This window comes from Chanodichthys erythropterus, chromosome 19 (genome assembly GCF_024489055.1).
Source record: "Chanodichthys erythropterus isolate Z2021 chromosome 19, ASM2448905v1, whole genome shotgun sequence".
NCBI classification, from domain to species: Eukaryota; Metazoa; Chordata; class Actinopteri; order Cypriniformes; family Xenocyprididae; genus Chanodichthys; species Chanodichthys erythropterus.
Genome location: NC_090239.1, coordinates 371,275 through 386,269, shown reverse-complemented (window position 1 = coordinate 386,269; position 14,995 = coordinate 371,275). Strand labels below are relative to the sequence as shown.

Genomic DNA, 14,995 nt, shown 5'->3' with positions numbered 1-14,995 from the left:
ACGGTCCCCAATGTCGTAGTTTACCTCTGCCGGGTTGAGCTTGCGGGAGAAGAAGGCGCATGGATGGAGCCTACTTGGATTCCCCTGCTGCTGTGAGAGGACCGCTCCCACTCCGGTGGTGGAGGCGTCCACCTCCACGACGAATGGTAATTCTGGATTGGGGTGGACGAGGAGGGGAGCGGTGGTGAAGGCTTTCTTGAGGGTCTCAAAAGCTTCTGTGGCAGGTTGGGACCAGGACAGAGACTTGGGCTGTTTACGGAGCAGGTTGGTGAGTGGGCTGACGATGGTGCTGTAGTTCTTTATGAAGCGACGGTAGAAATTGGAGAAGCCGAGGAAACGTTGGAGTTCTTTAATGGTAGTGGGAGTTGGCCAGTTCTGGATGGCGGACACATTACCCTCGTCCATCCTGATGCCACTGTGGTCAATCACATATCCCAGGAAGTGGACAGAGGACTGATGGAAGGAACACTTCTCTGCTTTTAGAAAGAGTTGGAACTGCCGTAAGCGCTTGAGGACCTCCGCAACGTGGTGGCGATGTTCGGCCAAGCTCCGGGAGTAGATGAGGATGTCATCAATATACACCAGAACGAATTTGTGGAGGAACTCCCGGAGCACCTCATGGATGAAATCCTGGAATACGGAGGGGGCGTTGACCAGGCCATACGGCATCACAAGATATTCATAGTGGCCGGTGGGCGTGACGAAGGCGGTCTTCCACTCGTCCCCCTCGCGTATCCGGATGAGGTTATACGCGCTGCGGAGGTCCAGCTTGGTGAACACAGTGGCACCGCGGAGATGTTCCAGGGCCGCTGGGACGAGGGGAAGTGGATACCTGAACTTCACGGTAATCTTGTTTAATGAGCGATAATCGATACAGGGCCGCAAGCCTCCGTCCTTCTTGGCCACGAAGAAGAAGCTTGAAGCAGCAGGGGAAGTAGACGGGCGGATGTATCCTTGGTTAAGGGCCTCTTTAATATATTCCTCCATGGCCTTCTCCTCCGGTACTGATAGGGGGTAAATGCGTCCCCTAGGCACTGGCTCACCCGGTAACAGATCTATGGCGCAGTCCCATGGCCGGTGTGGAGGAAGCTTGGAGGCGCGTTGCGGGCAGAAGACGTCACTGAAGGGGGCGTAGTCGGGTGGAACATCGACGGAGCGTTTTTCCACAGGACTTTCGATGGAGGTAGCGTTCACGGAGATATTCTTGGAGAGAGGAGATCTTGGAACAGGAAGTTCTGGGAAACAGCTGGGGAAGCAGTGGTCGCCCCACTTCAGGACTTCGCCCGTGCGCCAGGAGATGGTGGGATTGTGGAGTTCCAACCACGGGCGCCCTAGAACCACGTCAGCGGTGGATTCCTCCAGAACCAGCAGATGGATGGTCTCAGAGTGGAAGATACCCACTTGCAGTAGAAGAGGACCAGTGACGCGACGAACCATCTTTCGGCTTAGGGGTTTGCCCGTGATGGAGTGGACCTGGTAGTTAACCGGAGAAGGCGAGGGTCTTGAGCCCGAGGTGTCGACAGAGGGCGCCGGAGATGAAGTTTCCTGCTGACCCTGAATCGAGGAGCGCCACCACTGGAACGGAAGCATTAGCAGCAGTAAGGTTTACGATAGTAGTGAGTGGTTTCATCTTTTGGATTGAAGGAATGATAGCACTCACCACAGGTCGAGGAGGACGGGTTGGGCATGTGGAGATGACATGCCCAGGGGATCCACAGTACAAGCAAAGATTCAGGGTCAGCCTTCTCCGCCTTTCTGCTGGAGACAAACGTGAGTTATCCACTTGCATGGGTTCGGTGGCTGGTTCTGGAGAGCTGACGGGTTCGGACCGACGGAGGAGGGTGGTGGTCAGTGGTTGGCCCTGGTGCTCAAGGAGACACGACTGCATACGAGAACCCACACGGATGGCGAGTTGGATGAATTGTTCGAGTCCCATGGAGTCCTCGTATGCAGCGAGATGCAACCGCACATTAGGCTCCAAACCTTGTCGAAAGGTGGTGATGAGGGCTTGTTCATTCCAGCCGCTGGTTGCGGCGAGCGTTCTGAACTGCAAGGCATAATCGTTAACAGTCTGGTTTCCTTGTTTTAAATTGTACAGTTTCTCACCAGTAGAAGAGTCAGCCAAAGGTCTTCCGAAGACTTCTCTGAAGTGGGAGACGAACGCTGGATAGGATTTAACGACTGAGCCTTTTTGAGTCCAGAGGGAATCCGCCCATTGAAGGGCCTTACCTTGCAGTTGGGAGATTATGAACGCTATCTTCGCCGTTTCGGTGGGATAGAGGTGCGGCTGCATCTCCAGGACCAACTCGCACTGAAGAAGGAATCCGCTGCAATCCTCCGCCGATCCTGAGTAGGGCGCTGGTTTGGCCATGGGACTGGCGGTGTAAACAGGTGAAGCAGCGGTGACAGTGGATGCGGAAGTGGCAGCGGTGAGGGGTCCTGGCGACGGTGACTGTGGTTGAGGGGTGAGTGCTCGTCGCAAAGCGTCCACGAGCTCCTGAAATGGGTCATGGTAGCTCATGCTGATGTATGGCTGTTGTGGTCCGGTCTTCTGTTACAACAGAGACACCGGAAGCAGAGATAAAAGTAGTTGGGTGTTTATTGAGACAATCAGCAGAGCAAACAGGTAAGTGACTGGTGAATATGAGGGTCTTGGAGGTGAAAGAGAGGTAATACTGTCCTTATTCTTTGTATTGCAGGTGATGGTGGAAGGAGACGCTGGAGATGGGTGACTGGAACACTCACACACACAAGCAGGTAGGGACACGAGGAGTACTGGAGACAATGGAGACGAAGGAGATGATGTAGACAGGTAAGTGTCGTATTGAGAGTCCTTGAAGTAGGTGAACAACGAGGTGTATCACGAACGAGACCGGACAATGTGTGTGTGTGAGTGTGGGGTTCTTATAGTGAGGTTGATGACTGTGGTGATGAGCTGCAGGTGGCGGTGATTAGAATTCCGGTGATTGAGTGCGCGGGTAAGGGAGTGAGGTGGAACCTGACGTGTCTGTGACAACGGCATTGAAGGTATTATATCTTTACTCACCCAAACTTGTCAGCAAGGATAGCAGGTAGTTTCTGAATCTGTGTTTGATTTATGAGATGAGGTCATGACTTCAGGCCAAAACCAGCACATCCAGTGCAAGCAGACTTAACATTATTTTTCTTTTTTGAAGGATATTGGTTTACCTATGGCCTTTTTTCTGCACTTAACTGAGATTTGAGAGTTTGTAGATGTTTAAGAGGTTGTTTTTGATTTATTGCAATGTTGAGGTGTTCAAAATAAACCTGATTTCTCATCTTACAAACCAATTGTTTATTATTTTCACTCACATTTCTCTCAGGAATAGTGCATCTCTGAGCCTACACTCTAAAGTTGGGTTGAAAATGAACAAACCCAGCAATTGGGTTGTTTTAACCCAGTGGTTGGGTTAAATGTTTGCCCAACCTGCTGGGTAGTTTTATTTAACCCAACTACTGATTCAAAATGACTATATGTCTGGCTTAAAATGAACCCAAAATAGGTGAGAAATTAAAAATCAGACACACAATTACTAGAGGCAACAATAATTATCAAAAGATGTACATTTATTAATAAGCAATTTAATAAATGTTTATTGTTTATTATTTATTATCTTATTAATAAATGCTCATTTATTAAACATATTAATAAATGTTAATTTCCAGCATATTTTGGGTTCATTTTAATTAAGCAATACAGTCATTTTTATACAACAGTTGAGTTAAATAAAACTACCCAGCACGTTGGGCAAACATTTAACCCAACCACTGGGTTAAAACAACCCCAATTGCTGGGTTTGTCCATTTTCAACCCAACTTGGGTTGTTTTTAACCCAGCATTTTTAAGAGTATACGTTCAGTACGAGTAAAATACTTAAGTACTGTTAAAATCAGATACTCTAAGACTTTTACTCGAGTCGTATTGGAACTGGTTACTTGTCACTATGGAGTCATTTTTGATGTAAGGTATCAGTACTTTTACTCAAGTAGGTTTTCAGGTACTCTTTACACCTCTGAAACGTCACATAACCTGCTTTCTGGAATAGCTCCCAGCTGTTTACTGTTGTTTTGTTTAATATATGAACACATTTGCAATGTAAACACATTCTCATCACTCATTTGCATACATTCACATGACAGTTAGACATTCGGGATATTTACATCTCTGACATGATAACATGTTTTTAACCCTGCATTTATAGAGTGCAGTTAATAGTTTGACTCTGTATCGCATCTCTGAGGCCAGTTGCATAAACTCAGGACTTTGTTTTAAGAACTACTTTTTTGCCTTCCTCGAATCTGCTGAAGCCTGTGTACATACATGTTTTTATTTGTATTTTAACATTATAAATTCCTGCATGTAATTACAGCTGTAATTAATTTTTGTAAATAAATCTATAATTGCACCGTTGACCTTTCCCTAACTCACTCTTAAACCACCAAAGCTGTCCTTAACCTTACCCGTATCCCACTTTAATAGCAGCAAGTGTTTTGCAATGCAATATGAACACAATAAGTACATTGTATTTATTTTTTAATGTAACTACACAGTCAATAAAGGCACCTAATATAAAGTGTGACCGACTAGTCTAAGCGGGATATGCAACCGGACACTGATTCAACCAATCATCCTTTTGACTTTTATCTCGTATTGTCGAGTCAGTAGGCCTATGCCATGATTTTGACTTTTTATGTCATAATTGATATGACATAAACAATGCCTTAAAACAGACAGCACCATCAGCAGCACTTCATTCTTGGTGAATTTCCTCCACAGAGTGTTTTTAACAGACGAGCTGCTGCTCGATTAACTTAACAAACCGCCAGCATCAGCAGTTTTTCCTGGATATTCGGTTTTCCCGGCCGGGATGTTCTCCGGGTTTCCTTATCTGCTCTCGGCAGCGCTGCAGTGTGTCCTGCTCTATCGCAGATTGCAGAAATATCTTTGACATTCAACCAGCCTCTCGTCTGGCGTCCGAGCTCTCTGCGTGAGAACTGATGTCCTCTCCAATTCAATTTCCTCTGCCGTGATCTGGTTTTATCAGGGTAATAACTGTTCCCAGGCCTGTGCTAATGAAACCTGTCAGTCCCGCGGGACACGTGCAGGGATTGAGGGCGAGCAGACGCGCGCGGACCGCCGCAACATACCTGTACACGTGCGCGCGCCCTGCTGCGTGTCTGTGTCCGATCAACCTGTCAGCGGGATAATCCCGGACAGATGAAGGACATCAGCGCAGTAATCTGGGAGTCTCTGCACAGCTGTGCCACGGTCTGAAGGTCGGCAGAACGTCCGTCTTCCTTTCACAATTCTGCCAAAAATTCAGTTCTCATGTTGATCTAAACCTTGATGTCTTCTGTGCATTTGCAAAATGTAGAAGGTTACGTCATCTTTATTTCTATATACAGATTGTTTCAAAACAGCTTCTAGTAAATAATGATGCTTCAAATCCTGATGTAAAGCAGCTCTGAAAGGTCAATAGTGTCAATATCCAGCTCAATGTTGATTCAGTTCAGTTCAATAACTGTGTAAAGGCGAGTATACGATGACAGAACGTTCAGAATATTCCTTTAAATCTTGGAGGAAGACTTTGTGATTTTTCCTTGAGAAAGAAATGAAGAGGTTGAGTCTTGTCGTCTCTGCTTTCATTAGTTTGACCGTCTGCGGGAGTTCATCGGCGGGTCGGATTTGGACAGGCTTACGCTCTCATAAACAATATTGAAAAACCAATATGTTCTGAATCAGGGTGATGATTCAAATAGATCCGTTCTGGTCTGAGGATCTTCTGTGATGAGATGAAGAGACTCTGACACTGAACAGCAAAACAGACGAAGATCCTGAACTTATGAATCATTTCCTCCTTCACTTTGAGTAATGTCTGCAGAAGAACATCAGAAACACCAAAAACATGGATATAAAATAAAGGTAAAAAAGTTCAAATGTGGAAAACAATAATAGAATTTATTAGTAGTAGTGGTTATATTAATAATATACACTAGTGTTTAACAGTTTGGGGTCAGTATGATTTTTAATACTTTTATTCAGCAATGATGCATTAAATTCATCGAAAGTGACAGTTTACATTTATTTTGTAAATTTACAGACAGTTTATTTAAAATAAATGCTGTTAAAAAATAAATAAATAAAAATAAATTATATATTATATTTATCACCATTTCCACAGAAATATGAGCTTTTTTCAACATTGATAATAATCATAAATGTTTCTTGAGCAGCAAATGATTTCTGAAGGATCATGTGACACTGAAGACTGGAGTAATGATGCTGAAAATTCAGCTTTGATCACAGAAATAAATTACACTTTACTATATATTCACATAGAAAACAGCTGATTTACATTGTAATAATATTTCACTGTTTTACTGAATTTTTAATCAAATAAATTCAGCTTTGATCACAGGAATAAATTACATTTTTACTATATATTTTAAATTGTAAAAAAAATATTTTGTGATTTTTACTGTATTTTTAATCAAATAAATTCAGCTTTGATCACAGGAATAAATTACACTTTACTACATATTCACATTGAAAACAGCTGTTTTAAATTGTACAAATATTTTGTGATTTTTACTGTATTTTTTATCAAATAAATTCAGCTTTGATCAAAGGAATAAATTACATTTTACTATATATTCACACAGAAAACAGCTGATTTACATTGGAATAATATTTCACTATTTTTACTGTATTTTTGATCAAATAAATTCAGCTTTGATTAAAGGAATAAATTACATTTTACTATATATTCACACAGAAAACAGCTGATTTACATTGGAATAATATTTCACTATTTTTACTGTATGCTAATAGACAATCAAACACCATGTAAAGCCACTGTTATTTGCTTCTTTATACATCATGCATCAGGCGCTCAAAATCCTTTAAGGTCGAAAGCCTGAGAATTTCAAGTAGGAGTATCCCACATCTGACATGATGAGAAGCAGAGTGTGTGTGTGTGTGTGTGTGTGTGTGTGTGTCTGTGTATGTGTGTGTGTGTGTGTGTGTGTCTGTGTATGTGTGTGAGCACTTGCAGAAAATGAGCCATCCATCATGGTACTAATGCTTGACAAGAAAATCAATTAACAACCCAATTAAAGTTTCTCGGTTGTCTGTGAGCGGCGGGTGTGTTTGACTCCAGCGGCTGCAGAGGCTCTCTGATCCAATCCAGTGTATTATTACAGTTAGTGCCTGTCATTCTGACATTTACAGTAACACAAACCTCAAATGTGTGCTTCCTTGTGCTTCAACATGTTCAAACACTGCTCGGAAACGGCCTGCAATACAGAAAGATGTATGCATTGTTCACACATTTATTTGCATGATTTTGTACCTGATTTGCATGCAAAATAATGTTCTGCAGATGTAAGCTTAAAGAGGACCTATTACTGTATGCTCCTTTCACAAGATCTCTGGTGTCTCCAGAATGTGTGTGTGAAGTTTCAGCTCAAAATCCCCCACAGATCATTTATTATAGCTTGTCAAATTTGCCCCTATTTGGGTGTGAGCAAAAACACGGCGTTTTTGTGTGTGTCCCTTTAAATGCTAATGAGCTCCGCTTTCCAGAAGAGGGCGGAGCTTTAACAGCTCAACAACAACAAAGCTGGAGAATCTCACGCAGCCAAAATGAGGAAAGTGTTCAGCCTTACATTGTTCAAACCGGAGTCGACACTGATGGAGAGACTCAGGAAGAAGTTACAACTTTTAGACGTTTCTGAATGGTTAGTGGATAAATTGATGTAGTTGCTGTGGAGTTGATTCAACTCATCCACTAGCATGTGCCGTCATGTTCATCTTTTGTGTTGAATTGACCCTCGTTTGTGAAGCAGTCCGGCGTAAAATGATGAATGAAATACTACTACAACTCTTCCTCTTCTCTAAAGCAGCCCAACATGGCCCCGCCCCCTTTGTTGAGTGTTCTCGGAGGCGGAGTTTATGCAAATGTTAGGGTTTGTGATGTCACTAACCCCTGAAGAAGCTCATTATAGTCCTTAAACAGTGATTTCTGTAAAAGAAAATCTCTCCTTTGCACTGAACTTTGAGCGTCGTAACTCTGCAGATGTTGTTTATGATCAAACAGTGAAAAAAGTGAAATCATAATCAACCGCTTTAACTCTTCTTGAACCCTTTAAAGGCTTTTGAACGTAGCAGAAGCAGACGTCAGTAATGTGTCGAGAGGTGCGACAGCAGTGACGTGTCTTTCTGTGATGATCTCTGATCTCCCTCGAGCTTCACACACATTAACACACGCGTGTGTTCCGGTCAGCGGGAGCAGCTGGGTCCGAGAGGTCACGTGAGACGCCCGCGGAGCTCGACTCACATTAACACACTGTGACAGTCTTTCACACCTCGACGTCTGGATCCGATCTCCTCACAGCGACGCTGACCGAGCCTGTCTGAGTTCAGCTGGAGTTGGACGTCGTGATGCAGTTTATCCGCACCTTTCCAGGAATCTCGGTTCTTTATTAGGAGGCAAAAACATCATGCATAAACCAAATATCTGATGTATTATTTAATGCTGCAGGTTGATGATGACCGTGTTATAGTCGATGGATGATGTACTCGGCACACACATCTTCCTGACAGGTAACTGAAGGGCCGCCTGTTGTGAAGGTGACAGGATGTGATGTCAGACTTGCTCAGCATCATGGGTAACACTGACCATTAATATGGCAGCTGCGGCGTTCCTCTCCTCCTCTCTCACAACAAATTTGACAACGTCTCTCAATGTTTTTCAGTGTTTCTGTGGACATCCGTCAATGTTTCTGACAACGCTTCAGTTTGTGAGACAGACAGCAGCCGGCCGTCAGTCACATGATGCAACACGCAAACAACTAATGGGCTTTAAAATGGAAGTTGTTCTGGGATGCACAGACGCCGATCCATGCGGTTTCCTGTAAACACTGACAGATGTGATCAAAACAAGCTTCTCCAGCTAGCGTCTCATCACTGTTACTGAACCTGAAGCTTCTGCATTAATGCAATAATCAGACACGTGTGCTTTTCTCTCTGAAATGAAGCATTAGGAGTCACTGAATATTTAGGGAAGAAATAATATTCTTGAAATAAGCAAATATCACTTCTGAGAGGGACACTGATATCCATCTAGACGTCTCTCCTGACAAGTCATTAAAGCTCCGAGCTGACCGGCGCGTGTCGTCTCGGCGCGAGGGACTGATGGCCGTGATGATCAGATGTGATTCGGCCGGTTTGCTGAGCTGAGCTGGCGATTTCTGCCCGACTCCAGACGAGCCAGCAGGCCATCAATAATGTGGGAATTAATGTCACGGATCATTGTGGAACCGAAAGCACGCTCGCAACAGATCAGCATCGCCTTACACACCACAATACTTTCCATCCGCAGCGGAGGACACTCGTTTTTCACCCTGCGAGAGCTTTATTGGATCTGGAAGCGTGTAAAGCATCCTAATAGGAACTGAGAGGAACAAACATGAAATTTAAAACACAAACACAAAAATATGTACTGTAATATAATGCAAACATGTCATCCCGAGATGGATGTGGGGAACGAAATGTTATGAAAGAAATATATAGACGGTGAAGCACGGACACAAGAACGATGACTTCGGTAAAGTGACATCTTTTTTTGTTGTCGTCGAAGGAAACAGGAAATGTGGGACATAATTTTATCAATTAGGATGAAACATATTCAGTTATTGGTTATTTTTCCCACCTGCAGAGCCTTGGTCACATTAAAAATGAAATTTAAATTTAAGATTTATATATTTCAGGTGCATACTGTATAACATATCCATCCATTTAGATATCAGCCTGTTAGCATTGATTGAGAATATCGTCATTTGGTAAAACTGAAATTTTGGTTAAACCAAAAGACTTTTTTGGTGACAAATTTTGTCCATCTTGTAAAAATGACATAATTAATTGATTATAAAAAACACATAATCTCATTGTTAACACTTAATAAAACTTCAAAATTAATTATATCTTATATCATATAAAATGTATATCCATTTGGATTACAGTTTTAACATGAACTAATTAATAAACATAATGGGATGCATTTTTGTCAATCGTGTACAGAAATGAAACAAGAGAATTCAGGAATTGTATCCTAATTTAAAAACGGAACCATATATATATATATATATTTGGGTCAATGACGTGACGGGTCTTTTTTTTGTCCAAAGGCCTTAATAATAAGATATGACATCCAAAGTAGTACAACTAGATCTCTTTTATTGAATCCAAAAGGTTTAAATTATATTTTTCTACATATAAAGGCATTTTAAAGATTTTGAAGTGTCAAAAGGTCATTCGGTTTAAATGGACTCCAATACAGCCATTTCATTTGTGATTAAAATATCTTAAAATGTAATAAATGTATATATTTTGTATTCTGGCATGATTTTATAACATCATATATCAACATGGTATTAAAATTATGTGTAGAAGTCGTTGCTTTGTTATGAGAAAGAATGTCCGGAAAAATGAATTTCATTGATGTCATTCGGAGTAACCAATATAAAGGGACCATTATGGATCAAGTCATGTGGTCAATATCATGTGACAGGATGTGACATCATTCAGACACCTGCACAGGACCACATGGTCATGAAGCAAAGTAACTAACTCTCTCTGAACTATTTGATAAATTCATGTTTTCTCTTGATCATACGCATGTCCCGAAACATCAACCGCTATAAAACATGGAAAATGTTGTAAACTTGTACTAAATATAAAATGTTTGATTGTGCTTTTGCTAGCTAGATATCAGCCTGTTAGCATTGATTGAAAAAATCGTCATTCAGTAAAAACGAAATTTTGGTTAAACCGAATGACTTTTTTGGTGACAAATTTTGTCCATCTTGTAAAGAATGACGAAAGACTTCAAAATTAATTATATCTCCATTATAGTTTTTACATTTTTAACAAACCTTATTCGTCAGTGACCCTTGTAATGTGTGTTTTGACCATTTTATAGTGTTATAAATCTCTCTATTGTAAGTCTGGTCTCTGTTCACTGGCGTTCTTCAGTTTTATGAGTGTTATCTGAACACACACTCGCCTTGCTGGCATTTTAACAGCTTGTAAACTCTGAAATCCATTTTTGATATTTGATCGGTGTGTTTGTGTGTCTGTGCGGATCCAGTGGGACAGATTTTCCTGCAGGATGAGCTCATGTCAAATGGATGGACGGCTTTGGCACTCAGAAGAGAAGCGTTCAGGAGTCGGTGTTCAGGTCGTTTCTGTCACTCCAGAGCAGAACTACAACTGATCCGGAGATATGGAAGATGTTTTATGTTGCATTCGAGTGTTTATTTTGTCCTTTGACCTCAGCGGATAGCAGAAGATGATCTATCTTAAAGGGTTAGTTGACCCAAAAATGAATTTCTGTCATTAATTACTCTCCCTCGTGTCGTTCCACACCCGTAAGACCTTCATTCATCTTCAGAACACAAATTAAGATATTTTTGATGAAATCTGAGAGCTTTATGACTTTAAAGGTCCAGAAAGGTACTAAAGACATCATTAAAACAGTCATGTGACTGCAGTGGATCAACCTTCATGTCATGAAGAGACGAGAATAGTTTTTGTGCACAAAAAATAAAAGACTTTATTCAACAATTTTTCCTCTTCCCCATCAGTCTGTTATGCAGCGAAGGCATTCAGTGTTTACCCTCCGAACGCTGAATAAATGATATATATATATTATATACATTTCATTTAATAAACATTTCTAAATGACTGAATAAAAGCATCAAATAACTACAGATTTACCAGCACTAATACATCCATATTTATTCTGTGAAAATACAAAATAAAATCATGTACATTTTATTTACAGCCTTTTGTACATTATAATATACTGTATTTATATCTGCGTTGACGTATAGAGTGGCATGTTAAACAATCCAGCAGCTTTTCATCCGTTTCCATTAAACCACATGATTCACACTGAACGCTTAAGACATTTTCTTTAAATTCATCTGTGATGTAAATCGTTTGTGAATCACTAAAATGACACACATTAATCAAACTCCTTGAGCAAATTCATGTCACTTTTCAGTCATCCAGTCTGTAAATATTGAAATCTGTTGATTTTAGGGCCACTTTTCGCTGGAGCGGGTCTGTGCGGTTCCTCCCTCGAGTCCGGTTCTGCCCGGCACCGCTGATCTGAGATCAGCTCTGTTAAGGCTCACGTGACGTGTATAGAAATAAAGCTCACGTTTAACCTGATCAGAGGTTTATAGAAAACACTGGAATGACTGAAGAAGTGAACACAGACGCTCAAGGGTCCGAGCATAGAAAATGACTAACAGCACTTTGTTATTAACAGTAAAAACCATCAGATTGAAAGCAAAGGGCTAAATAAAAATACACTCAAATACGGCACAAGATGTGGAATGCGTTTAATCTAATCAGCGTCATACATGAACTTTAACCTCCATCCTCACATTACTAATATATGGAGATCTGAGCAGGTTCATGAAGCTGATTATGTATTATTAACCCTCACCGTTCATAATCGAGGTACAAAAAGCATCGTTATCAAAACAAATAATGCGAAACAGCAGGTTTATTGCTACAATGCATCATCATCATTGGTACGAGAACACGGCGAAGCTGCCATTTCATCCAGCTATAATCAGTTTATTTTCTCGGTTTTTATGTGTCCAGCATCTGGATTGGTTCGGGGTTCTGCCGCCAATCCCGTGCCGGGCAGAGAGCCGGACCGAGGGAGGACCTGTTCCCGCTCTACGCGACGCGTGCCGTCCAATATCACTGCGAGCGGATCTGACATCGGAGCTCTTTGGCTTGAAGAGGGAAACAGCTGGATTTCCCACCCATAATAACAACTTCATGTTGTACGGTAAGTTGTAAATGAAGTGCCTACTAACATCTAGTAAACCTGTTATTTGTACATATTTAGCTCGTAGAAGAGATTTGTGTCATCTACAGGAAGTGCAGTACATTCGACGCTCATCTCTTCTTTATGTGTACGTCTATGACTATGATGCTTATTTCCAAAACCAGAGCTTCCATTAACATCGATCCATTAATAGACCTTATTCACAGCAGCGCCACCTGTGATCGACGGGAATGACAGCGAGAGCGGATCCGTTGATTTATAAACACACCTGAACTACGCTAAAATCCACATTCATATTTATAAAAACAGTCCTTGATGTGGAAAAAGTTCTGCCGGCCTAAAATTAACACTCGCCAACCACCTAATATGAGTAAAAAAGAAATGGTGTCAATCGGCGGTAACATTTTTATGAAATCTAACAATGCAATATTGTGAGAACATGAACGTAAACGAACGTGAACGACGCTCAGGACAGCGCTGCATCGTCACAGGAGTTTAAACCGTGGCAATTTAAATATTCAAGCGCAAGAAGATGCGAAAGGGAACCGAATTCATGACATCAGAAGCGTGTGAATACGGAATTGAGCTCTCTTTCACGTCTTTTTGTTCTTGAACGGACAAATTCACAAAACGTCAAAAATGCCTGTCTTGACAAATATCCTAGTAAACACCGTCGGTTACAGCTAAAGATGTGTATTGCATCTGTGCATTAGTTTTAAAGTGACAGCAGCCTAATATTCCTGCTGATCTCTGTGTATTTCACAAGATGTAATATCAGTCTCTGGTGTCTCCAGAATGTGTGTGTGAAGTTTCAGCTCAAAATCCCCCACAGATCATTTATTAGAGCTTGTCAAATTTGCCCCTATTTGGGTGTGAGCAAAAACACGCCGTTTTTGTGTGTGTCCCTTTAAATGCAAATGAGCTGCTGCTCCAGAAGAGGGCGGAGCTTTAACAGCTCAACAACAACAAAGCTGGAGAATCTCACGCAGCCAAAATGAGGATTAACTTCAACTGTGCACAATTTCAAGATGAATTTGCGATTTATAAATTATACTTCTGGAAGAGAGGCGCACGCACGCATGTTTTTTTTTTTTTTTATAAATTATCGTATGTTGAAATGTAGGCCGTTTTATAAACGAGGCCCGGTAGTCTCATGGTGCTGCTCTGAACTATAGTCACACATTTGGGAAAATCAATGCTTGATGTGATTAAAACGCACACAATCTAATACATTCGCAACTGTGAAGGAAAATAAAATACACTTGATTACGGTAAATAAGTCATGGCGACATGTTTCCGCCCATTACTAACCAATTTCAACCCAGTTTAAGTTGAAAAAACAATTTAAGTTGAAGCAGGAGGATACATTTTTATGGGCTGTTTGCAGCAAAAATGAATCAGATTTCTGTTGAGCACAGAGAGTTTTGTGTGGCTGCTTGAATCATTAAACCATCAGAATTTGAATTAATAATAAGACAGATAAACACCATTTGTTGTCCAGCAGCGACAGCATTCTGCGTCACATTCAGTTTGTCCAGACGTCGTCTCAAGGCTCCTCCACTTCTCTGATTGGCTGGATGATGTTGCTGGTGGATTTGTACTGATTGATCTGATTGGCTGCGTGTGTGTTGGTGTGTTTGAGTTGTGTGTTCCTGGGGAAGCTGTTCTCGGGTTCATCTGTGTACCAGTTTTTGTCTGCAGAATGATTCACATGGTTTAGGCCTGAAGCATGCTCTACACACACGGGAAAGCAAACGTTCAGCTATGCATTGTCTCGTGCATTCTTGAGCTTTGAAATGAGCAATTCATACTGTACATGTTGCATTCAGACGGATGGATTCACGCCTCTGTGCTTGTGACGTGTTTCTGATCTCAGAACAACAGGTGAAGCAACTGCAAAAGCTGCATATGGAATGATTTCACATGGAATATACTGGAAAATGCAACTTAAATAGAGTCATAAGAATTTTTATACAAGTTTTAGCCATATTATGTACGATTTCTTGATGTATTTTCATCTGCGTTTATCTTAGTTTTTTTAGCATTTAAATGCAATCAGCAATATTTCGTACAATTTCTTGATCATGTATTTTCTTGTGCAT

At 41.4% G+C, this 14,995-nt stretch overlaps 1 protein-coding gene across 8 annotated transcripts in view; it reads right to left on the bottom strand.

Annotated features, from left to right (window-relative positions):
• Positions 1 to 11,621: 11,621 nt before the first annotated feature.
• The window catches only part of LOC137007459 (calcium-activated potassium channel subunit alpha-1a-like), a 93,032-nt gene continuing 89,658 nt past the window's right edge, over positions 11,622 to 14,995 (bottom strand). For 5 of the 8 annotated variants that reach the window (XM_067368934.1, XM_067368936.1, XM_067368935.1 and 2 more), the window contains one exon: positions 11,660 to 14,588. In XM_067368934.1, the coding sequence (XP_067225035.1) occupies positions 14,440 to 14,588 (149 nt within the window). In that variant the 3' untranslated portion in view covers positions 11,660 to 14,439. Of the gene's footprint in view, positions 14,589 to 14,995 lie in introns of all 8 variants that reach the window. The other 3 variants (XM_067368937.1, XM_067368940.1, XR_010892621.1) reach the window with 2 other exon arrangements.